The sequence below is a fragment of the Mytilus trossulus genome, unplaced genomic scaffold (genome assembly GCF_036588685.1).
Source record: "Mytilus trossulus isolate FHL-02 unplaced genomic scaffold, PNRI_Mtr1.1.1.hap1 h1tg000125l___fragment_2___debris__unscaffolded, whole genome shotgun sequence".
Classification (NCBI taxonomy): domain Eukaryota; kingdom Metazoa; phylum Mollusca; class Bivalvia; order Mytilida; family Mytilidae; genus Mytilus; species Mytilus trossulus.
Genome location: NW_026963299.1, coordinates 198,781 through 224,856, shown reverse-complemented (window position 1 = coordinate 224,856; position 26,076 = coordinate 198,781). Strand labels below are relative to the sequence as shown.

The 26,076-nt window shown below is 31.1% G+C and overlaps 1 protein-coding gene across 1 annotated transcript; it reads left to right on the top strand.

Annotated features, from left to right (window-relative positions):
* Positions 1-823: 823 nt before the first annotated feature.
* LOC134700155 (lactase/phlorizin hydrolase-like) lies at positions 824-26,076 on the top strand. Its single transcript, XM_063561519.1, has 28 exons — positions 824-937; positions 1,601-1,858; positions 2,480-2,636; positions 3,269-3,487; positions 4,213-4,348; positions 4,591-4,769; positions 5,684-6,013; positions 6,497-6,627; positions 7,173-7,433; positions 8,523-8,703; positions 9,377-9,616; positions 9,975-10,107; positions 10,581-10,762; positions 11,318-11,647; positions 12,023-12,150; positions 12,814-13,071; positions 13,467-13,653; positions 14,491-14,718; positions 15,634-15,763; positions 16,108-16,295; positions 18,590-18,943; positions 19,373-19,500; positions 19,975-20,235; positions 20,491-20,674; positions 21,403-21,645; positions 21,949-22,078; positions 24,056-24,240; positions 25,431-26,076. The coding sequence occupies exons 1-28, from the start codon at positions 836-838 to the stop codon at positions 25,772-25,774; spliced, it is 5,787 nt and encodes a 1,928-aa protein (XP_063417589.1). The 5' UTR covers positions 824-835; the 3' UTR covers positions 25,775-26,076.

The following is a 26,076-nucleotide window of genomic DNA, read 5'->3' as shown; positions in this document are numbered from 1 at the left end:
TTATTTATTTATAATCTGTTGAATTATATACAAGTATAAGTACACATTCCGTTAGTCTTAGTCCCTTTCTCACCAACGATGAGGTGGAAGTGGGATTTCGAGCAAGATAAGTCCGTTTTATTATGCTAGCACTAAATCCTAGAAATATATACAGATGAAAATGTTAAAACATAGCTATTATCTTTAATTAAGGTAAAAGTATTGCTAAATTCATTACTTTACATGTCGGTACGTGCCGAAACTCTATGTTTGTACCTTGGTGTAACTTCACAAACTAATTTAAATTAAAAGTTGAAAGACTTAATAATAATCAGAACAAAACAATAAGCCTTTCCGCAGAAAAGTGGAAAGACTTAATAATAATCAGAATAAAAACAATAAGTCTTTCCACAGAAAAGTGGAAAGACTTAATTAAGAAATGTTTTCAAAATTAATAATTGATAGTCATATTTATTATGAAACTTAAAATCATATATAGTCAATTACAATTTGATTTAATCTTTATTTATTTTTTTACCTGAGTTTACCTGTAAAATGAATGCGCGCAAATGTAATCGAAAAGCTGCGCGCAAACGTAAAACATTTTAATCCCCAAATACGCGCAAACGTAATGCGCCCAATTCAATTTACCGAAATCAAATTAGTATAAACATTAACTCCAAATTCATTTAAATGATTTAAAAACTATAGCATGTGAAAATATTTTTCAGTAAAAAAAGGTTTTTTTAAGTACATTTCAAACTGCGCATCGGGTGTAGTGAAATTCCGTTTATGTTATTGTACTTATATTTGATTACTTTGTTATAAAGGTAAAGGTGAAAGTGTTTTGGATCACATGCTACATACAAATGGTCTGCAGGGAAACAGATCTGGAGATGTTTCTTGTGATAGTTACAATAACTATGATAAAGATATCCAGCTACTGAAAGATCTCGGTGTAAGTTACGGTTGAATTGAATGATTTTCAAATGTGATATCATAATAATTTGAAAATTTCTCTCAATATTATTACATTCTTGTAAAGATGTTGACCTTGACAAATTTAGTAAACCTGTGTTAATGTTCTCAAACTTATATCTGGATTTCAAAATCTTTTAAATCATTTGAAAATGTTTGCTATTCTTACAAAAATGACTCAATATTTTTGAAGTTTTGTCGATACATAAAGAGATTTTTGCCATCTGGACAGAAGTAGTTTTTTTTTTAAGTCAGTCTTAAAAACAAACAACGCCCATCTTTCTTTTTTGTACGACAATTTTATAAATATTCTACTGAAACTACTTTGTGGAAAAAAATCTCTTTCAATATGAAATTTTGACTTATTTTTATAAATCCGTGATTTGATATAGTATGAAAAGATTAATTGTAAAAAAAACCTTCATTTATGAAATATTTGTATTTAGAATTTCAACAACGATCTTTCTTATATGTATGAACATTCACTTTGCTAAAATGTACATTTCATATTCATTTAACCACTAAATCATTTAAAATTGGTTGAAAATCATATGATTATTCTGTTGCATCTTTAACATTATACCGTTATCTTTGATTTATAATTTGAATAAACAGGACACTTCTTGTCATCATTTCATTGAAGGTATCGGCTTATCATTTCTCTATCTCCTGGACAAGAATACTTCCTGATGGAACAAACAAGAGTGTTAATCAGGCAGGAATAAACTACTATAATAAAGTTATTAACACTCTGCACAAGGCTAATATCGAACCTATCGTTACCTTATATCATTTTGACTTGCCTTACCAACTAGAGAGATTGGGTGGCTGGATGAATGAAGAAACTGGAAATCATTTTAAAAATTATGCTGATATCTGCATGAAATACTTTGGAGACAGGGTAAGTATAACCAAAATCATATTATTTTAAATATGAATTTTATCAAATAATTTGAAAGATTGAGGAGTACACTAAGGTCTGAGGGATACAGTAACAAAAAAGCGGAAAGCTATATAAAGCAATTATGCATTGCTAACACTAACTTCTTTTGAACTCTGATGATTGGTTGTTATCATTGGCAACCATACTACACCCTTCGTTTTATATACTTATCATCGGGTAAACATTAATACTAATAAATATAACCTTAAAGCGATCCAAGTGCTCCAAGTGAAATCCTTCAAAAGTGTTACATAAAATATAAAGAGTACAAATTGTCATATGTGCAATTTAAAGAAATCCATGGTGATCTGTAGCAAAGACATAATTTACGAAATAAATAGTAAAGACAAGTAAAAGAGGAAACTATATGTTAACTACTTCTTATTTGCATTATTTCTTTTCAGTGAGGGTACACGCACATTTACATATAAAAGTGTATTGAAAGTCTTCATTATTTGTATGTACTTCTAGTCTTACTAATATTTAATGATACGCTATGTTTTAGGTTTATATTAATGGTGTTCCTTCGAAACATTTTGTTATAAAACTGTGTAATTTAATAACCTTGTTTGCATTTAGGTTACTAAATGGATAACAATAAATGATCCATTGCAAGTGGCAACAAATAATTCTGCCCCTGGTAAACCTGTGAGCTATATAGCTGGTAAACATCTGATGCTTGCTCATGCTGTGGTATATCATCTATACAACAACACATATAAAGCAAAACAAAAAGGTACGAATAATTTTGATATGTGTTGTTCTTCCTTTTTTGATTCACATTCCCTATAATGAATAAATCAACATCCAACATGCTTTTGAACATTCGTGTTCCGTCCGTTATAATTTATTTGGCATATCACTTACATTTCTACTTTGAAGCATCTTAATCACAAATACAAAAAAAGTAATATACACACATATCTAAATTGCCTCATTTTATATCAAACACTAGGCATTTGAATACAGGGATACGTTTTGTTTTACTTTCGAGATCTGAGTTTAAAATTGTCCCGTTAACGATGTTAAAACACGGAAACTGTTCAATCAAAAACTAAGAATTTATCCGGGTAAAATAAAAAAAAATGTTCCTTTCTTTTTATTTTCTGATATTTACAAAATTGTTTTGGTAACCAGGACGACTGTATATTATCCAAAAAGGTTTTGCTGAATTTCACTCTTGCATTTTCCGTTTAGGATAAACGGAGTTGGAAACTTGGTTGCTTGATAATTCCGAAAGTTATTAACAGAGAACTTAATAATCTTGGAAATCAAATTCTAATATAATTGAAATTATATTATGATAAAAATAATACACAAACAGAAATGTGCCATATTGTCACTATAACCAATGAACGTTTATTCCAGGAATGGTCAGTATTGCAATAAATACTGAGTGGTTTGAACCTAAAAATCCAAAAAATCCACAGGACATTCAGGCTGCAGAGCGAGCCCTACAATTTCATCTAGGGTGGTTTGCAAATCCTATCATTAAAAATGGTGACTATCCAGAAGTAATGAAAAGTGGAAATACAAATTCTGAAAAATTGCCTAGATTAACAAAGCAGGAATCAAATATTCTTAAAGGTTTGAAATTGATTTAATACTATCTTCTATATTGACAGGAGTATGTTGTTTAACTATTAAAACGGACAGTAAGATTGATGTAAAGACACACCATATTGTTCTATTCTATGTCAATGCATACTGTATACTCAGGTATACTTGATAGTTATCAAGGTACCAGGCTTATAATTTCGCGTTTTGTTTCCATAAGACTCAGCAGTGACGCTCAGATCAAGATAGGTAGCTATATATAGACAGCCAAATAAGTACAAACAAGTTGAAGAGCATTGAGGACCCAAAATTCAAAAAAGTTGTGCCAAATGCGGCTAAAGTAATCTATGCCAGGGATAAAAAAAATCCCTAGTATTTCGAATAATTCATAATTTTGCAAACGGAACATGGTTCTTTGTACTAACATGTATTCAAAAATGAAAAAAAGATCATTGTATTTCTTATGAAATTACACATACATTTCTACTTAAGTGCACCGTTATCACAAATTCAAAAAAACAATAGAGAAACATAGATTTTACTAAGTAGTGACTCCCCCCTCCACCCCCCCCCCCCCCCCAAAAAAAACCCACCTTGTCTTTGGATTTTTTAATTTGCCAACACACCTTTGGTCGCAAAATATCATATAAGGAAAGAAAAGCTACACACCTCGAAAATCATGGTTTCACTCTTATAGTTTTGCAGCTAATTACGTGTATATACAATTGATCATAAGAAGTTTTGTATTTTAACAGGAACTGTAGATTTTTTGGCTGTCAACACGTTCACAATCAAAACTGTTACCCCTGACAATGAGTTTAATGTGAACTTTAGGTCGGATTTCGATAAAGACGTTGGAGTGAAAATCGACGAAGATCCTAAATTAAAAGGGTAATTAATAAAGCCTTATAGTATAGTGTGTCTTCTCCTTATATCTTAGTTAATGGTTAATGAAAAGAGTGAGACTTAAACATCATGTAACGGACTTTGTTTTCAGGATTAGAGAAGTCTTACCCTTTTCATAAATTTGTCAGTTATCTGTATATTTACAAACCTCAAACGAGTGAATATTTAGCTATTTTGAAATACAATTATTTTCACAAGATTTGATACTTTTGTTTATCATAATGCAGAACGTGTAAGACAGATCTAAAAGTAGCACCTTGGGGTATTCGGAAGTTACTAAACTGGATAAATTATAACTATAACATACCAGTATTGGTTACCGAGAATGGTATATGTGATAACGGACAAATAAAGGATCTGCAAAGAATTGATTTTCATAGACAATCTATCAACGAAGTTTTAAAAGGTAAAGTATTTTTTTAAAAAGAACTGCTGTGAATTTAAGCAACAATTGAAACAAAAAAAAAGCCTTTAATGTTGCGCTTGCTAGAATTTCATACTAATAAACTACGTGTAAATATAATGTTGTAATGTTAATTTGCCAACTTGTTCAACTTACTTGAAAGCAAATATGCATTTTCTACTATTTGATTCTATGATACTCAGGTTGAAAAACTAATCATTACAACAACACAATGCATATGATATAATGCGGACATACAAAATTACTTTTTATAGCCAGTTATCAAAGATCACTTTGAAAAAGTCAACTCTATGAACCAAAAATGCTGAATGTTATGGCAGCCTATGGTAATGTTTTTACAGCAAATTATCGAACAAACTTTCACTATTTAAAAGAGTATATAATAAACTCATCATAGATTCCAGGATTGAAATTTTATATTTGCGCCAGACGTGCGTTACCTCTACAAAGACTCATTAGTGACACTCGAATCAATATAAATGTTCAAAAGACCAAATAAGGCAGACGTTGGGGAGCATTTAGGACCAAAAATTCTTAAATATTTGGCCAAATACAGCTTAGGTAATGTATTCCTGAGGAACTTTTTATGTCCCATTTATGGGCATTATGTTTTCTGGTCTGTGCGTCCGTTCGTCCGTTCGTCTATTCATCCGTCTGTCCCGCTTTTGGTCGAGGTATTTTTTAATTAAGTTGAAGTCCATTTAACTTAAAACTTAGTATACATGTTCCTTATATGATCTTTCTAATTTTAATACCAAATTAGAGATTAACCCCATCCCCAGTTTCACGGTCCATTTAACAAAGAAAATGATAGTGCAGATGGGGCATCCGTGTACTAAGGACACATTCTTGTTATAGCATTTTTTTTAATCTGTATTTAATATTTCATTCTTCAGCAATTAAATATGATGGCTGCAAAGTGATTGGATATTCTGCATGGTCATTCCTAGATAGTTTTGATTGGGATAACGCATATACATCACCTTTTGGTCTAGTTCACGTAGACTTTAATTCGCAAAATAGGACAAGAACGCAAAAATCTTCTTTCAAATTTTATAAACAACTCATAAAAGAACATGGATTTAGACCTGGCTTTCCGGGGAAAGGAGGCCGTGGGACTGCTCCAGCATATGAAAATCAGTTTTATTACGACGTGTTTCCAGAGAAATTTGTATGGAGTTCAGCTACATCCGCTTATCAGATTGAAGGAGGATGGAATGAAGGAGGTAGGTATTATTGAATTAAATTGCTACCTTTATTATATCATGTAGTCTTACTTTCACTCATTTGAATTTGTTTTGTGTGAATCATATACTGCACATAGAGTAACATGTTTTTAGGTTTTGTCAAAATATTGCTTCATTTATTTCACAGTATTTTAAAGTTTGTATTCAAAAAACAAAATCAGACATTAGTCTGTTTCCAAGGTACATTATTTATTTTAATTTTGACAGTTAAGAATGACATAGTCTTTTTCATTATGATGATCAAAACGTTTTTGATTTTTTTTTAAACAAGAATTGAAATTTGTTTTTCTTCTTATAAGACTAAATCTAGACAAGATTTCAATTGAACAATTTCAATCTAAGTGTCTATAATAATGCATTCAAATTTAGAATAAAAGAATAAAACGAAACGTATTAAATCATTACTAGTTATTGTATCTCAAACTAAGGTAGCAACATTTATACTCAAGTTTTACATTGTAGGAAGAGGACCAAGTGTTTGGGATGACTTCGTTCATTTGGGTAACACAATTGCTGGCAATGTTACTGGTGATGTAGCTTGTAATAGTTATCACAAATATAAAGATGACATCAAAATCTTGAAAGAAATGGGGGTATGTTCAACTAGTTTGAACTTCCTTATAATGTTATTTTACATTTAAAATCAATGCAGTGTAAAAATATTATAAGCAATTATTACAGAGCTTGTGCATTACTATATTTCATTCATTACTGATTACTTTCAAGTTTCTGTTAATATAATGTGTCAAGAATTGGAGCACTTATAAATCACTCATTAGAGCTAGAAAAATATCTTTATGTAAGAAGACGTGTAAAGAATTAAAGACAGTCCAACATTTTTCCCACGAATATACAAATTTTGGTGGAACAGTTATAAAACATATATAAATGCATTTCACCAAATTGCCAAATTCAAAAAGCTAATTCCCTTTATCAGGAATGTTTGTTGAATTTACAACAACAAAAATCTAACAGAAAACAACAGTTGAGAAATTTAACCATTATAATTCTTCCGTATGTAGAAAAGAGCTACAATATGTGCACACTCGAGATATGTTTTTATTGTTATTTGTGAATTTCCTTAATTATCAAAGATTTTTTCTTGATTTCTAATCTCTGAGAACAATGTCTTTTTAAGGTGAGCGCATACCGGTTTTCAATATCCTGGTCAAGGATATTACCTACTGGGTTAAAATCCAGTTTGAATCAAGAAGGTATTAATTACTACAACAGTTTGATTAACGGACTGATTGCGGAAGGAATCAAACCTATGGTAACACTATTTCACTGGGATCTACCTGCCAATCTAGAAAACACATATGGTGGATTTCTAAATAGCTCGATTCAGCGATATTTTACAGACTATGCTAAGATATGCTTTGAAAACTTTGGTGATAGGGTAAGATTTAATTTATACTATAAATGGATTTACTTCATATTTTAATGACTCGTTTGGCAGGATAAAATAAATAAATACAAATAAGTACTCTTAGATCTGTATTTTTTTTAATGTGTATAGAACTGAATCTTACCCTACGACAACACCTCGTCTGTGTTTTTTGTTAATTTTCTTGATTTGAATTGATGAGTTTGATCTCCTGAACACGGATTTTAATATGTTGCATTTATATTTTTCTCTGTTACACAACTGTCCCAGGTGACATGAAGGTTTGCGCATTGAAACTGTTTAACGCCGCTTTTTTTTTATTTGTGCCTTTCAGAGGCATATTTGTATTTTAGTGATTGGTTCTCATCGGTGACCTATATATTTTTTTTTAATTTTTTTTCAAATAAGCTGTACTTAAACTAAACAATTGTAAAAATTTTGCTAATTCTGTAATAAAGTTCTTTTTTTATTTCGATATTACCTCGATTTCTCCTATTAAGTTCAACAGAAAACAAGAACCTTAACAAAAGTGCATGCTTCTTTCAAAGGCAGATTGTGTGCTTAAATGAGCGGCGACTCTATTTTTTATTTTATTTTTCTATTCAGTATATGATAAAGTACATTTATAGAAAAAAAATTAGCAAAATTCTATATGTAAAAAAATAAAAATGGATTGATACCCTCGAGCCCCCTTAAATAGATATTGTATACATAGTCATATATTCTGTAATATTGAACTGAGTTGTTTCAGTTGAACAATTATTCAGGTAGTTGTGGTCCTTGCACATAGACAACTATTATCACCTTACTAGTCTTATGCAGACAGAATACATGGCTGCTATAACAAAGTATCAGCCTGTTATCTTTGATGAATTTTTCCTAGTAAAAATTAACTCTGTTCATTAGCGGTAGGGTTCGGTTAGTATTTGTAGAAAATATCTACGTTTTTAATGAATATTCTGAGCGAATAATGATAGGACGAATGTTCTAAACTACGCTACTTAAAAAAACAAAATGACAGGAATATTTTTATCATACAGGTTGAGAATTATTATGTTTCGATAATTTTTTATACGAATTAATATTTTCCTCTTCTTGAAGGTCAAATTATGGATTACATTTAACGAGCCCTGGATAACAGCCTGGACTAGTTACGGTGAAGGCGGATTCCCTCCTGCCAAACATGGGAAAGGCACAAACACCTACATTGCAGCTCACAACATCATATTGTCACATTCAAAAACTTATAGACTGTATAAAAAAGATTTTAGTCATCAAAATGGTACAGTATTTCCTATTGCTTAAAAAAGATTATCATTATTTGAAAATGAAGAAAAACAGTCAGAATCTATTCAATGACGACACTAATCTTGGTGTATTCCAATCGTTACATATTTGCTTAAATTTGACAATTTGAAGAAAGATGATCAATGAGGATCTTCCGTTTGTTGCCAATGTAAGCCAAGTTTAATATTTGTTATTCTCATAGGATTTTGTCTAATGCTTAGTCCGCTTCTGTGTGTGTTACATTTTAATGTTATTTTATTGTTCTCCTCTTATATTTAATGCGTTTCCCTCAGTTTTAGTTTGTTACCCCGGTTTTGTTTTTTTCCTTGGATTTATGAGTTTTGAACAGCGGTATACTACTGTTACCTTTATTTAATAGCCAGTATTATTTTGATTAAAATGATACATTTAAACAATGAATAAATTTGTGTAATCTATTGTTCTGAATAATTCCTCGTAAAAAATAGTCATAGCTCCGTATTTTATATGTGGCTTCGTGCAAGTTTACTCACCTTCGTTGGATTAATTTATATCGCGATACTTGTAATATCGATGGGGATAAAGTTAAGATCAACATATTGGTAATGTATTCGTCATAACTTGGATATTCCAATTCTAAGAAAACTGGTACACTTTTTATTGAATTTAATTTTATATTTCTGTGTCAGGCGAGGTTGGTATTACATTAAATGTTGGTTGGGCTGAACCAAGAAATCCGTATAGTCAAGATGATATAGAAGCTTCTGAACAAGCATTGATGTTTGATTTTGGATGGTTTGCAAGTCCTGTAGTGTATGGTGATTATCCCGACTTAATGAAATGGAGTGTGGGAAATAATAGTAAAATCCAAAGCATACCGTCATCAAGGCTTCCTGAATTTTCCGAAAGTGAAAAGCTTTTAATAAAAAGTAAGTATGCATTTACAAGATTTAAACCATAGCAAACGTAGAAAATAGATGAAATTATTATGACGATGATGTGAAGTGATTACTTCTATGTTTCTGTAATAAAGGTACAAACGGTAAATGCTCTAATTTGAATACTTCATTTATCTTAATCTTTCACAAATCCACACACCCTTTGAAAAGAGGACATTTGTTATTTGTCACAGTTTTTTAATGAGAACTTCAACATTGGATGAAACCTCACACTTAAGTAGAGGCATCGGTTTGGGTAAAACTATTTGGTAGATACTGACTGCATCAACGAAACTTGAATGTAAAATTCTGCGATTTGGAACAAAGCTTCTCTTGTTTTCTCTTTCAGACAGTACTGATTTTCTTGGATTAAATGCCTATGGATCAAGCCTCATGTTTAAAGAAAAATTTAATATAAAAAATGATATAAGTTACTGGGTAGATAGAGGGGTTGGTTCAGCTACAGATCCAAGTTGGCTTGGGTGAGTTTCGATTTGTCAAAATGTAATTGATCGACATGTATAATGTCTCGATTTATGAAAAAAAATGTACTGAAAGGAGTTAAATATAAATTATAGAAATATGTTAGTCTGGTTGAGATGAGATGTATTTCTACACAATTGAATAGCGGTTTAATTAAAAAATATCCACACTAAGTAAACATTTCAAACTTTCATTCCTTGGACGGGTTAGCTCATGTAGCAATCAACATTGTTTCCAATTAATACTAATAAAAAATAGTAATTGTTTTTTGAATGACAAGTGCCAGTAGTTAATAAATCGGTAACATATCAAACAAACCTATTTTTTCAACGGCCCATTTGTCGTTCTATTTTGTGGTTCCTTCTTGCTTTTTGTTGTTAGGTGTTATATGTCATTTCCCTCTCGTAAGTATCTTCTTTATTTTATTCGTAAATAAAATTAAGCTTTGATATTCAGACGCATATATTTATAGATCAGGATCAAGTTGGTTGTGGGTGACACCATTTGGATTACGTAAACTTCTTAACTGGATAACGGAAACCTACAACTACCCAATCTACGTTACAGAGAACGGCGTATCGGACAGAAATGGTTCACTGAATGATGTGCATCGTGTAAACTATTATAGATCATACATAAACGAAATGCTCAAAGGTATTTATAAATGTATATTAAATAAAAGATAGCACTAGACTTACTAGACTTGTTCAATCTTCTAGTATTTCAATTGATGTTGATTTTATTCTATTTGATCATGTTGATATTAGATTTATTTACTCAAATAAGTTTTGTCTATGGGTAACACGATGCTAACTCCTTGCATCTGTGTTTAAAATTTATCTTCATTTAGAAAAAATGACACTTTTTCAGAGATCAAATTTTATTTGATTAAGAAATACATAACATACTTAATCATGTTCCGCTTTTTGCAAACGTATGCCTAATGATATTGCAAAAATTAATGATACCAAACATTTGTGTTCTATTTATCAAATTATGTGCTGATTCATTCGATTCTTTCATTCTTAGAAGACACCGGCTCTGTGCGCGCGCAAGATATGTCAGATATGCTCGATACTAAATTTCAAGGAAGCCAAATATTCATATTAGACCTCTTCATAAAAGCAGCAACTATCTTGTGTTCAAATGTAATGCAGTTGTACACTTATTTGCATAGAAAAATAAACCATATTTGTTTTCATCAAACAGCAATCAAATTGGATGGGTGTAAAGTTAAAGGATATACCGCTTGGTCATTAATGGATAACTTTGAATGGAGGCAAGGGTTCGTTGAAAAATTTGGATTGCATTATATTGATTTTAACGATCCAAACAGAACACGGATTCCAAAACTGTCAGCATTATTCTATCATAATCTGATTAAAGACCATGGTTATTTCGAAAAAGCATTTACGGCACCAGGAGGGCTGCCAGTTATTGAGTATGAGGATACGGTATATTATGGAAGTTTTCCTGATGACTTTGCTTGGGGTGTTAATACAGCAGCCTATCAGATAGAAGGAGGCTGGGATGCAGATGGTAAATATAGATAATCGAAACACTGTAAAGTTGATTTATTTATTTGGCTTGTCGGAATAAAGATTTAACATGATAGATAATTTCTATCTATGTAATCGGATTGAGAACTGAAAAATATTTCAACATTGAAAATGTGTCATTATTCCATAAGTTACATTTTATGGAAAAGTTAATACTAGTATGTTATAACATGAATTTTCTACATTTGGTTCTTGAATAACAATTCAAAATTTCCACAAGGTGTAGACAATTTGCAAATCATACTTAATCAAAGATCTGCATCATATTTGCTTCCCTAAATGACAAAAACAGCAATTCACTATTCAGGGGATACTATCCTCATTGTGTACTACTTATCGTCTTTATATTTTATAGGGAAAGGACAAAGTGTCTGGGATACTTATACTCATTCTGGAAAAGCAAAGAACGGCAACAACGGTGATATATCAACAGACAGTTATAGATTGTATCTAACAGATGTACAATTATTAAAAAATCTAAATGTATGTTTTTGTTTTTAAATATTTTTTTACAAATGGTTCATTCGTTTATTTTGTCTATTGCTCAGTATTTAAATTCACAAAGTCCGGAACGGAAAAAAAAAGCTAAGGAGTATTTGCGAATAACTGTTTCTATTTCAAAGATAGTACATTTCTATATTAATAGATATAAGAAGATGTGGTATGAGTGCCACGTCACAATAAGTAAAAGAAAAAAATACTATGTGTCAAAGAACGGTCTTCAACACGGAGCATTGGTTATTGAATTACACCCTAAACTACTATAAATTATTGCGATATTTTCTTTTATTATTGCGAAAAATGCGACGGTTAACTTATTCATGTTATTTATTCGCATTTTGAAAATTTTTATATGAAATAAACAGGATTTTTAATTTCGCAAAAATTAAAATTGCATAAAATGACAAAATTGGATTAATTAATGTACGCAATAATTTCTTAATTTACAGTAGTTAATGGGTAGACGTATTTTTAATTGTTTATATTTTCTGCAGTTATCTAAACTTGTCCACAAACATTGCATATGATCACAATGATTAATAAACGAGAACCTGAACTCAAAAGAAACTTTATTCTGAATGTTCCCGCAAAATCCCTTTAAGGTAAATGAGCCAGTTTTTTTAAACTATAATTATAATTTCATAGGTGAGTCACTACAAGTTTTCATTAGCATGGTCACGAATACTTCCAAATGGTACAGTGCAATCAAAAAACCAAGCCGGGATAGAATATTACAGACAGCTGATAGATGCTTTAATTGATTCAGGAATAGAACCAGTAGTAACGCTGAATTACTGGGACCTACCACAAGCGTTACAAAATTCTGGTGGATGGCTCGACAATCATACTGTCACATTGTTCAACGAATTTTCAAGGCTGTGTTTCGAAGAATATGGAAACAGGGTATATATCAAATATTCAAATCTATTTCATATATACGTTTTGTATTCGTGAATTCAGCATTGAAGTATTTTAACCGAGTCAATTAACACATCAGACAAAACAAAAACGAACCCTCACACGATAATTGGAACTATTGGTTTTTGTTCAGAAAAGATATAGGTGTATATATACAATCAACATTATTTTGAAATACACTGTTATTCAAAATTCATAACTATACATATCTTTTCCATCTAACATTCAGTTACAGAGTATATTATATTGACTTTTGAATAAAATAGGTAAAGGAAAGTTTAAACGGAATATGTCAACATTTCATGATTAGGCCTTAGAAGAATGTTTAATAGTGTTAGTCTTTTCATTGATATATTTTCTTCTCTTATGAATTTAAAAAGGTTAAGATGTGGATAACACTTCACGACCCTAAACTATTAGCCCATGAAGGATACGAGACTGGATATTTTCCACCATCTGTTGGACATAGAGATGGGATAGGAATCTACCTTGCTGCTCACAACATGCTCAGAGCTCATGCTGCAGTATATAGAACGTATCAAACTTTGTTTAAGGAAAAACAAAAAGGTTTGTTGATACAATAATCATGCTGGAGTATATCTATATCGTCAGTTTATTAATTGAAAAGCAAATTTGTTTCGTTGACAATAAACACGTTTGAATATATTACAAGTTGAAGTCGATTTTTTTTATGAATATACTGATCGCTACTGAAGTGTGATTAAGATTGGTGTAAATAATCTATTCATTTATATATTTATTCTTATAAATATATAACCGAAATATTACCTTTAAAAGGATAGGAAGCTGTGGTAAGATTGCCTATGGAATAACTTTCTTCAACAGTCACATGGCGTGAATGCAAACACGTTGGGTCCTTCAACAATGAACAAAACACATACTGTATAGTCAGCAAATTATGACGACAAATACCAGATAGAAGGCACGTCACTTGTTGGGTAGTATAGGAATAATTTATGTACCGTAAGTACGTAATCTCAATTCCCATGTGACTGAGACAGAGTGACCATATTAATTTCCAAAATATTTTTTGCAGTAAGAAATCAAACTTTTTCATTCGTTTGTTCAATACATGTTGGATGCCTACATTTTGGTCACGCATTGTTGGAAGTCACATGACAGTCTCATCTAACTACCGTATCCCGAAACTGACGTATTGTGACAAGTAAATATAGAAATGAGTTCATATAAATAAAATCAATCATTTTTCATTTTACCAATTTGAAAAATTAGTTTTAAAACTTGTTACATATAATTAAGACAGTCACTGTGAATTTAATTTTCAAATAATTTGTTATTACATTCAGACATTATGTAGTTGATAAAAAATAGATATTGTCAGATAATCAAACTCATCTAAACACTTTTTTTTCTTTTTAATAGGCAAAGTTGGAATAGCATTAGGGACAAAATGGGCTGGCCCTCTAAGGATGTATAGTCCAGGCGACTGGGATGCCTCCGCAACTACTATGGCATTTGACTTAGATTGGTTTGCAAATCCTATATTTGGTGATGGAGATTATCCTACACAGATGAAATCAAGTGTAAATAAAAACAATACGATTCAAAGACTTCCATCGTTTTCTGAGAAAGAGAAGGAGTCTTTAAGAGGTACGATAAAATTAGATTTACTTAAAATCAACCGAAATGTCAGAATATAATAGCATCTTTGTAGTTAATTGAATCTGCAAAACATTTGAATATTATTGAATATATGACCAAAGATATATATCTTAGAATAGTGTGAAAAACGAGATGCCAACTAATAATTCATCGTTCCTTGTTTCCAATTGTTTTAGATCAAAATATTTTTTATTCGGTAATTATCATGGGTACCAACTTTTTTTTGATAGAGGAAAATATTAAACTCGTACATATTCGATTACGTTGTTTTTTCTATGTTATAATACAGGCCTTTGGAAATGTGTACTTCGTAGAATATTCATTTTAGTTTTACCAATAGCAAACAATACTTTTATAGTGAAAATGAATCCCGGTTATCTTTTCATTCAGCATACATGTACAAATCGTATATTAATGAAATTATGTAATACAAAAACAAGAATATGTGGTTTGAATAACAATTGGACAACTCCATCACAAAATATTGTAACAAATACCAACTCTATTCCTAATTGATGATTGATGAACAAATACATGTAGTATACGAAAAAAAATGATTTGCCGCTACTCTCCTTCTTCTTTTTCTTCTTCTTCTTCTTCTTCTTCTTCTCCGCATGTTCGTAAAGCCATAGATTATGTTCCTGTAATAGCAAACTTGTCCTATATTCTTATGAATCATTGTTTAAGGCAATTCTCAGAAGTGATCCTGCTATTTTTTTCCTTTGAGTTGTGTCACATGTCGGGCCTTTTACAGCTGACTATACGACATTTTTCCCTTTGTTAAATGCCTTCATTTGCTTATAATCACTCCATTAAATACTGATTGACAGTACCAAATTCCTTATATTCATAGCAAATGAGTTATTGTAAATTTCATTTTAATTGAATTATGGATATTTATAGGATCTGCTGACTTCCTAGGTCTAAACCTCTTCACAGCAATAAAAGTTACACCTACGATAAATGAAGGGGAGTTGAAAGGTTTACATAAAGATGCAAAGGTTGACTACTCAGCAGATACGAATTGGGAAAGGTATATAAGTAAATCAACAAACATACTGAATAATCATTTAATCAGTTATAAAATATAAATGCCTTTAATATCTAAGTGGTACAAAAATGTGAAATTTGATATACCAGCTAGTTCAAACATACTTCTAATAATTAATACAAACACTCATAGATACAATTATCAAACCATCTAGTCAGTTCCTTATTGTCAAGACAGTTCTGTAGGTTTGTTACTCTGTATAGAGTTCATTATCTTATATTTGTCTTTTTATATTCCTGCAAAAGGTTGCATTTATTAGGCAAATGTTTTGTATATGGAACTTAATTAAATTTGGTATTTTTCACTGAAAACTGTTTTTTTAATAGGACGGACACTAATTATGAGTCCTATGTGACACCTTTTGCAATGCGAAAAACATTGAATTGGATAAAACAAAAATATGGAGATGTCCCTGTTTACGTTACACAGACAGGACGATCAGACCATGATGGAAGACTTCATGATCAACATAGGATATCATACTTCGAGAAATACATAAACGAAGTTCTAAAAGGTACATCCGGATATATTATCATTACTATTTCCTAAATATTTTGAATGAAATGGTTACTACTTACTAATGTATTTTAATGTATTTCATATTTGTATACATTTGTTCATTATTTTCGCCTTTGAATATTACTCATGTTATCTGAGCGATATGTGTAGTTAAAATCTTATTTGGCTCGGGGGAACTTATTCTGATTAAAACATCGAAATAATACTCATAAAAATACCTGCATATCTGATTAATAGAAGAAATTGTAGTATTATTTTTTTCAAAACTGGAAATACTGAAAAAAAAATGAAATCTGTAAATCAACAAGGTGAAACTGAAGGAAAACGCATGTACTCCATTTGGAGTGTGACTGTGCTTAAAAAGGGACTCCTTCTTTGTTTGAACTATCTAAAAAGTGTTTCTTATCTTGTGCTTATTCAGTGGCCGTTTTAACAAAATGTTTAAGTGAAAAGTTGTAACTATGAAGTGAGTGCTGTGATGTAAAAAGTAATACTTACCATCCCGTTTCAGTTAGTTAATGTACCAGCTTAAGAGGCGAGAAAATGAATCTCGTTGAAATGACCAATAATAATCTATAATTACAACTTGACCTTTATGAATTATTTTGAAATATGAATTTTATCGCTAGGAAAATATTTGTATGGTTGTAATTGTATTTCTTTGAATTAAAAGTATATTTGAAACGTCGATGAATTTATTTCGCATTCGTATTCGATTATCACATTGATATAACTAAATGATAACAAAAAGTAAAATCACAAAAATACTGAACTCCGAGGAAAATTCAAAAAGGAAAGTCCCAAATCAAATAGCGAAATCAAAAGCTCAAACACATCAAATGAATGGATAACAACTGTCATCCATTGTATTTTCATATTCGAAGTTTGCACATAGACCAGAAACCTAACGAATTGACTATTTAACTACCGCCATATATATTTACTGCCAGACAAATTAATACATAATGCGTCATATAACTTCTGTGACAACATTCCAAAAGATATTAATGATACTGCAGAGCTTCTTTTGAAAGAATAATTTTCTCTTATTGTATGATGTTTCACAGTGTAGTGTTTATCTTGTAAAATTGATATACGAATGAATAATCAACTTGATATGGCTACTGAGATTAGATGGAATAACTAATCAGGAATTGCTAAAAAAAAAAAAGAAGAAATAAATTCACAAATTACCGAATAGCGAGGACATTCAAAACGAAAAGTCCCTAATCAAATGGCTAAAATCAAACGCTGAAACACAGTCCGATTCATGTTCACAAATGTTTGACCGAAGGTGACATACAATATAGCCCAATCAATCTTCGGTCACCTTTGAAACCTGTGTATAAAAATAGTTTCAAACTTTAAAAGCTCTTTGAACGCACAAAATTTATGAGGTATTGTTTATATTTTTCATCAACTGAGATTCCGGAAACTTAAAAGGATTAAAAAAAAATTATACCAGACCCTCGTTTCGTCTACATTATTAAATTTATAAAAGGAGCTTGAATCAAAACTGTTGTAAAGTCATAGTTCAAATCAAGAAGTTTAAGAAAAAAATAACTGAGATCTGGATAAGTGGTTTCAATCACGTCTACGGCAATTAATACATATACGTGTTCACAAAAGGTATGTTATATATAGAGTCTACCACTGCATCGAGTGTGATAAGATATTTATCCACTCGAGACAGTTAAATTTTCAAATTTAAACGCGAGGCTCGCCGAGCGTTTTAAATATTTAAAATTTAACTGTCGAGAGTGGATAAATATCGTATTACACGAGATTTGGTGGTAGAATCTGTTTTCTAATGATTTTCAAACAATATGCAGGCAAACATATTCCTTCTTTTCGAATGATCTGCAAAAAGATGTGTTATTTCTATGTGAAGTCACCAGGCCTGGTCGCCTTTTTTCATGCCGTCACAATAGGAAATTCAGAGGAAAGCAAGAAAATTCGACGTCATAATCGGATTTTAACCAATGAAGAACTGAGATCAAACGAACCACACGTTGATTAAATTTGTTTATGGGCGCAGAAAGGAATAAAATGACGAGGAATTAGAGAAAAATCATTTAAATACTGAAGCACTCCTGTTCTGGTACTATACTAAATAATGTAACACTTTATAAATGTTATGAATCTGGAGCGCTGTTCTATACAAAGTGGTCGATATTTTGATATGAAACTTGACGCTTAATATAAATCAGACTTATGTAAGTGATTGAGAATGAAAAAAAACTTGCACAGCTAATTCAAACTTTATATTTAAGTTTATTCTCTTTTCAGCAATTCGACTTGACAACTGTAATGTGAAAGGATTTTTTGCTCATACTTTAATGGACGGTTTTGAATTTGATTCGGGTTTCACAGATAAATTTGGTTTGTATCAAGTTGACTTTAACGATCCTCAAAGAAAACGAGTACCAAAAGATTCTGCTTACTTTTACAAGGATCTGATATCATCTAACGGTTTCTTCAAGGACACTGTGCCTCGTATGCCATTTGAACCTGTCAAATACCCACGTGATCCAAACAATTTACCAATGCTAGATGACTTCTATTATGGAACTTTCCCTGATGATTTTGCCTGGAGTTCAGCAACAGCAGCTTATCAAGTAGAAGGAGCATGGAATGAAGATGGTATGTGATAGATTGTTTAATAACAAATATTAAATACCTTAAACAGGTATAGTTACAAATAGTTGTGTTCAATTTCTGAAGAAGAAAAGTGAATGACAGTGCTTCCATGTGTCAATTAAAAGTCCAATTTTAAACTATGAATATCCAATGCGTCAAAAATATCGAATATCGACTACATTCTGCTCCTTTCCGTTAGTTATTTTTGAGTGAACGTTTATGATTGTTTTAGTTTGAACTTGCGATGAAGTGATGTGTCAGTTTAAAAAAAAGGTTTTCATTATTTTCAGCTTGGATGCATGTATCATAAATTGGTCAAAACAGTTACTCAATGTTTACATTTATTTAAGGATTTGGGACTTTTTGAGAATATAGACTATCAAGGCTCACCATAATATATATATTCATACTATATTTTTACATTTACTAAAGGAAAAGGACCGAGCATCTGGGATGTTCATTCACACAATGGTAAAATAGACAACAATGCTACAGGAGATATAGCTTGTGATAGTTATCATAAATATAAGGAAGACATTAAAATTATGTCGGACATGAAGGTGAGAGACTATATAATTATAACTGATTTTGTAAGATTACATCATGATTAATGAAAGCCAAAACAAACTGTTTTATGTCAATTGCTTAGTTTTTTCTCTGGTTTTGCACTTCGATTGTTTAAATCAGTTTTAATCGAGATATTAATTTCACGAAATATATCACCTAAACGGTAAAATATTAAAGATCACTTTAAAGTTCATAAAACATTCGTTATCCAATCTCATGATTTGCATCTACTCCATACATCATAAATTAATTTATATTGAAATATAAAAGTATCACTTTTTTATCTATGTAAAAATAGTAGATTGTTACAATGAGAAAGGGTAAATTGAAATATTGTCATTGTTATTATATAATTTATACATCCTAATTTTTTGATAAGGGTTAATTTAAAATTTATCGCTAATTGAGTTACTGTTACATAATTTGACACACGTGACGTGAAAATATCGCATATCTGTCCGGTTTAGGTAACCCATTATAGATTTTCCATATCCTGGCCAAGAATTCTACCAGACGGTACAACTAGATATATTAATCGTAAAGGAATAGAGTATTACAACAAATTGATTGATGGTCTTAAAGCAGCAGGAATTGAACCGATGGTGACATTGTACCACTGGGATTTGCCACAGGCGTTACAATCTCCATACAAAGGATGGTTAAATGAATCTACATCAGACCTGTTTGCTAAATATGCCAGGATATGCTTTCGAGAATTTGGTGATAGGGTAAGAACTAATAACACAAATTATTTTGAATCAATAGAAAGTATAAATAATGTTAATTCATGGTTTTTATATTTAATGATATGGTTCGAATTTGATATGTCAAATTTAAAAATTGGATCTTGGGCAACTGCAGTAATATACAATTCAAAACCACTTAAGATCTATCAATTGTACTGTTGGGAGAATCAAAATTTTATTAAGTTAGAATATTTATTTTTGTCTTGATTTCTTATTGAATGTTTAAATTGTATCTAGGTAAAATTGTGGATTACACTAAATGAGCCCCGTGTTGTAGCGACACAGGGCTACGGAGACGGACACATGGCTCCAGGAATTGTAGGATTAGGAACCACTGTGTATGACTCAGCTCATAACCTCATCAAAGCACATGCTAAAGCATATCATATTTATGATAAGGAATTTAGACCAGCTCAGAAAGGTATAATAAAATTGAGAATGGAAATGGGAAATGTTTCAAAGAGACAAATGTATGAATTTGCGTAGAACTAGCTTTCAGTAAATATTCAATTTCTAAATAAATGCTAAGTGTCTTTTGTTTTAATGTTCAATGTTTTAAGCGTCGTAACAATCTGTTTTATTAAACCGTTTTCAAATGATTTTCCCAGTTTGTAATGTTATTGTTGATAGCCAATAAACTTGTTTTACTTCCCCATAATATTAATGGGCTTGTCCTTGTCATGAGCCTATATTTTAGTGGCTCTAATATCTGTCATATACGTTTTTCGTAAAATTATTGTATTAACTTATTCATTGTTTTAATGCTAGGCCCTTCACAGCTGACTATTCGGGGTGGGTGTGTTCTTACTGTTAAAGGTTGTAAGGTGACCAACAACTAGTGACATCTACTTTAATTAAAGCAATAAAAGGCAACCTTAATGTCTTCATTAATGGGAAAACCCCATTATGTTAACACTCGAATTTGAGGCAATATAATAACCCTAACCCTATTCCACCTACTTCTCTATCAGCAAAAGAAGAGTTACGTCCTTCTGTTGTTTTATGATATTTAATTTTATTATATTATGCAAATATGTTAACAAAATCACACGGATGTGACTTTTCATATTGGAATAACAACGGCATTGGTCAATTGTCAAATTTGAATTGTTTGAGAAAAGCTATAATGTATGTGAATTGAATTTCCAGGAAAGATCGGAGTGACAATGAACTTCGACTGGCATAATCCAAAGAATAAAACTAATAGCAGAGACATTAAAGCATCCGAAATTGGAAACCAGTTCTTTTTAGGCTGGTTCGCCAATCCAGTATACGTAAATGGCGATTACCCTGACGTAATGAAGGAAAAGATTGCAGCTAAGAGTAAACATCAGAAGTTATTAAGGAGTCGTTTACCTAGCTTTACTGAGTATGAAAAGAACTATATTAAAGGTACTTTTGACAGAGAGACTAAATTAAAGTAACCAGTAAACCAAACAGTAAGAGAAAGTGTGATCGAGTACACTATTTTTTTATTTCAAAAATAGTATCAAATAAATTAACGATATTTACTATACAAGGATATACATAATAAGAGAAATACATTTATAAGGTTTACTTACAACATAACTGAACCTGAAGTAACGTTGATTTGACAATATTTTTTTAATAAAGACGTTCATTTGTTATATACAAACCCCCTTTTGTTAAGTCTTTCGTTTAATGTACAGCTAGTGTAAAATATATGTATTGTAGGAACGGCAGATTTCTTTGGATTGAACTTTTATACATCGCAGATTGTAACGTTGAAATCCAAATCCAGTTATAAAGCTGACTATAATACAGATGCTGATATATCAACAGAACAATACTCTTCATGGATTGGGTAAGTAATCATCAGACTAAGCATGACTTCTAGGTAAACATGAACCATATCGAAGCTAGCATAGTAAGTGGAACCATTATCAAACAATCAAGGTGCCCATGCAACACACCAGGACAAGGTTAGAATGAACCACATTTAAAACATTAAGATATGCATGACCAACATCAAACAATCAATATGAACCTAATAAAAACATTCATGATAATCATGAAGCTCTTCTATACAATCAATGTAACCATTTACCACATTTAAAGTATGCATGAACTACATTTCTACCATCAAGGTAACCATAAATCTAATCTAAACAATCAACGTAAGCATGAACCATTTTTAACATTTAAGAAAACCATGATCAACATTTGAACTGTCATGGTATATATGCAGGCACCACATTTATTTTATAAAGGTCTGCACGAACTCCATCTGAATCTTCGAGATGAGCATTACCCACATTTAAATCATTTAGATAAACATCAACCGTATTTGAACAATCAAAGTAAGGAAAAATCATATATAAAGCATCAAGGTGAGCATGAAACACTTTAAGCCTCCACGATAACCATCAACCACATATATTCCTTAAAAAGGTGTGTTTTATTTTAATTTAAAGGCATTGTTTATGCAGTTACAACTTGAACTTCAAGTAGATGTCAAAAATGATATATATTTGTATATAGCTTATATACTTCAATACAGAATTGAGTGCATGCAAACATGGGGTTGACACGCACATTTTGTTAATTGTAGCGTTTTATTTCTCTGTAGACGAATGAGACACAAGTTATTAATGTTATTTTAACTATGCTAATCCCTTTCCTATGGCCCCGTAACGAAGTGTCGGTGCCATATAGTTTTACCCTTGTTTAAATGCAAGAGATATTGCTACGCACATTTGCGTATTGTTTATATGAGATTATGGTGCCATCACAATCATTTCAGTAGAAATCCGTTTCTCTCGATGAGAAATAATGAAAATAGGCGCCATAGGAATAAAAAATTGTCGTGACAGTGTCAAGTATCAAAAATGAGTAAATTAACATTTTCCATGTTTTCATGCATCATACAAAACTAGATGATTTTGACTGCAAAAACTAACTCGGCTGTTCCCTGATATTTTCAACAAAATGTATCAAGTATCATTAAGAAATTAAAACATTTTTAAATGAAATCATGGGGACTTAGTTGCGAGAAATGTTTCATAAAGATAAAAAAAATAATACAGGACTCTCAAATCGTACTTTCTTTTCATTTGACCTGTTGGTGGTATTAGTAATGCTTTTTTGTTATTTGATGTTTACTTATTATTCAGGGGTATATCTGGTTTATATACCAGCATTGATTAGTGTTTGGTATTACTATAATTTTCACTTCTTCCTACTTAAAGTGCATTCTGTGTGTATGTACATAGATTATCTTTTCAAACTTTGGGTTGTGAATTGGATTGAGAGTTGTCTCATTGGCACTCATATCACCTCTTCTTATATATATAACCTTTTATTTCGTGCTGGAGATTTTGAATGATGTCGTCTTAAGTTACACCTTTTTGTGTCAAATAAAGTCCTTTGTATCCGTTCGTATTTACGATAAGTTTGTTTCAGACACATTCATAACGAATATTCCTATTCCATAATAATGATTTTAGAAAAAAATGCCGAAGATTTCAAGAGGACGTTCAAAACTTTTTAAGTTCTAAAGAAACTGACGATGCTATGGCAAAAAGTGAAACAAAAGACAACAACATAAACCACTAAACAGAAAGTTTAAATATATAAATACAGCCGAAAATGAATTATCTCTGGTTCTCTTGAAGAGTCAGAACAAACTGATCCTCATTTTATACCGTAGTTGTTAAAGCATTCTGTGTGTATGTACATAGATTATCTTTTCAAACTTTGGGTTTCTACACAACGTATATATTTCGCTATGTTACTGAACTGAAAAGAAAATACTTAGAAATGTCATACTTTTCTAACGTAGGTCTGGTTCCCCTTGGTTAAAGGTTACACCATGGGGACTAAGAAAGGCATTAAACTGGATTAGGAATCACTATGGCAACACTCCAATCTATATCACAGAAAACGGTGTATCAGATAGAAATGGAAGCATTCAAGATGATCATCGTGTATATTACTATAAGCATTACATCAATAACGTCTTGAAGGGTAAGTAGTGTTACATACATAAATCGAATTAAAAGATAAATAAATATGATACGACTTCAAAGCAGTAGATACTACGTATTACCATGGAATTATTATATTGACAGGAACCCCAACGGAAAATTACCACATTCGCGTTCAACTGATTTCTTACGGAAAATAAAAAGTTCCGACTCAGTTTGTCAAGTACGTGATAACTCCTTTGTGGGGTATCTGCGATGCCGCTGTCGCCTGTCAGGTTTACAGAAACTAATCGTATCTCGTGATCGAAGGTCGCCATTGGACTTTCAGTAAACAATTAATCAAAATATTTGATTTTTTTTTCGGATCAAAGCTCTGTAACCCCGTCCCTCCCACCCTTACAAATGATTGTAACTTAAACTGAAATGTTAATGGTTCGTGAGTATTTTATCTCTTTCGTTTCTTTTTATTTGTTTTTCAGCAGCAAAATCTGTAAAAACTGACATATTTGTCTTTCACATGGTCGGTAAATGTCATTTCTTTGAAAATTAAGTACACTTCCGGTTATATCGATATGTTTCGTAATAAAAAATCATTCAAGAGGTTCCAATTTGTTTTATCGGAACCCATGCATCCGTAAGACATGTCGAGTTAATTAATAAATTCTTAACGATTCTGTTTTCTGTTTCTGTCAATACAATACTTCCATAGTATTACAGAGTTTATAATATCACATCTGACTTGGTTGTTTATTACAAAAAAAACCGTCTGTTTTATGATTCCATTTATCTGGTTTCCTGTTTGATGTAGTCGGTTCTGTAATAGTTTTCCTCTAATACAAGAAGGAAGCGTTCTACCACCCGTTAACCACAGCCTAGGCATATGCCAGAAGCAAATAACTCGGTATTTGAATGAATTTCAATAATACAAAATATTCACAAACGGTTTTTACATAGTCATGATAGTATTGCGTTGAATTATTCAAAATCAATAATAAGAAATGAATATTGAAATTCAATATCAAATTGACTCATTCATATTCTATAACAAATTAAAAACAAAGAATATCTCACTAGTATTATGATGTTTTATCCTTGTTTGATTTTGAAATTTGTTTTTCTCAATCAGATGTGATTTATTTATTAATTTTTATTGCCTTTGAACGTTTTTTAATTTTCTTGTGAAGAGTTATAAATATTTAAGTACTTTCTAATCATGATCTATAATTGTAGCTATACGACTTGATGATGTGAACGTCAAAGGTTATACAGCATGGTCATTAATGGACAACTTAGAGTGGATGAGAGGTTATACCGAACGTTTTGGTCTTCACTATGTGGATTTTAATGACCCTTATAGAACGAGGACACCAAAAGCTTCAGCACGATTTATTAGAGATTTGATAGCGAACAATGGTTTTTATCCTGATAAAGTGCCATCAATGCCAACTGAAACGCCACCAGCTTATATCAGAACGTTAGCCCCTTGTACATCATCAGCTACAAATATAAATAATATGTATAATATATTACCATTTACTATTTTGGTTATTTTAAAAGTAATGGTGCAACAATGATTAGTTTTTACAATAGTGAATCGTTGCATATAATGTCAAAGGTCGTGATGTTCATCAACAGTAATATAATGCAATATGTTTTCTTTTTCTTTTTGCAATCTGAATTGATATTGTTTCATTGAGATAGTATAAATGTATACTTATATCTTTGAAATATCATTTCTTACATTTGTAATTTTATATAAGATCATGATAAAATGACATGCAATTTCCTAAAAAAACATTCTAGCAATAATCACAGATACCGTTGGATATTTTTGAATCATTGATTTTACTATTGTCTCTTTTCCATTTTGTTTATC

Excerpts from the sequence above, each read along its gene's own strand:
- LOC134700155 (XM_063561519.1), top strand. The coding sequence starts at position 836 with ATGCTACATACAAATGGTCTGCAGGGAAACAGATCTGGAGATGTTTCT. Across the intron at positions 10,763-11,317 it reads CATAAACGAAATGCTCAAAG|CAATCAAATTGGATGGGTGT; the intron begins GTATTTATAAAT and ends TTCATCAAACAG. Across the intron at positions 11,648-12,022 it reads AGGAGGCTGGGATGCAGATG|GGAAAGGACAAAGTGTCTGG; the intron begins GTAAATATAGAT and ends TATATTTTATAG.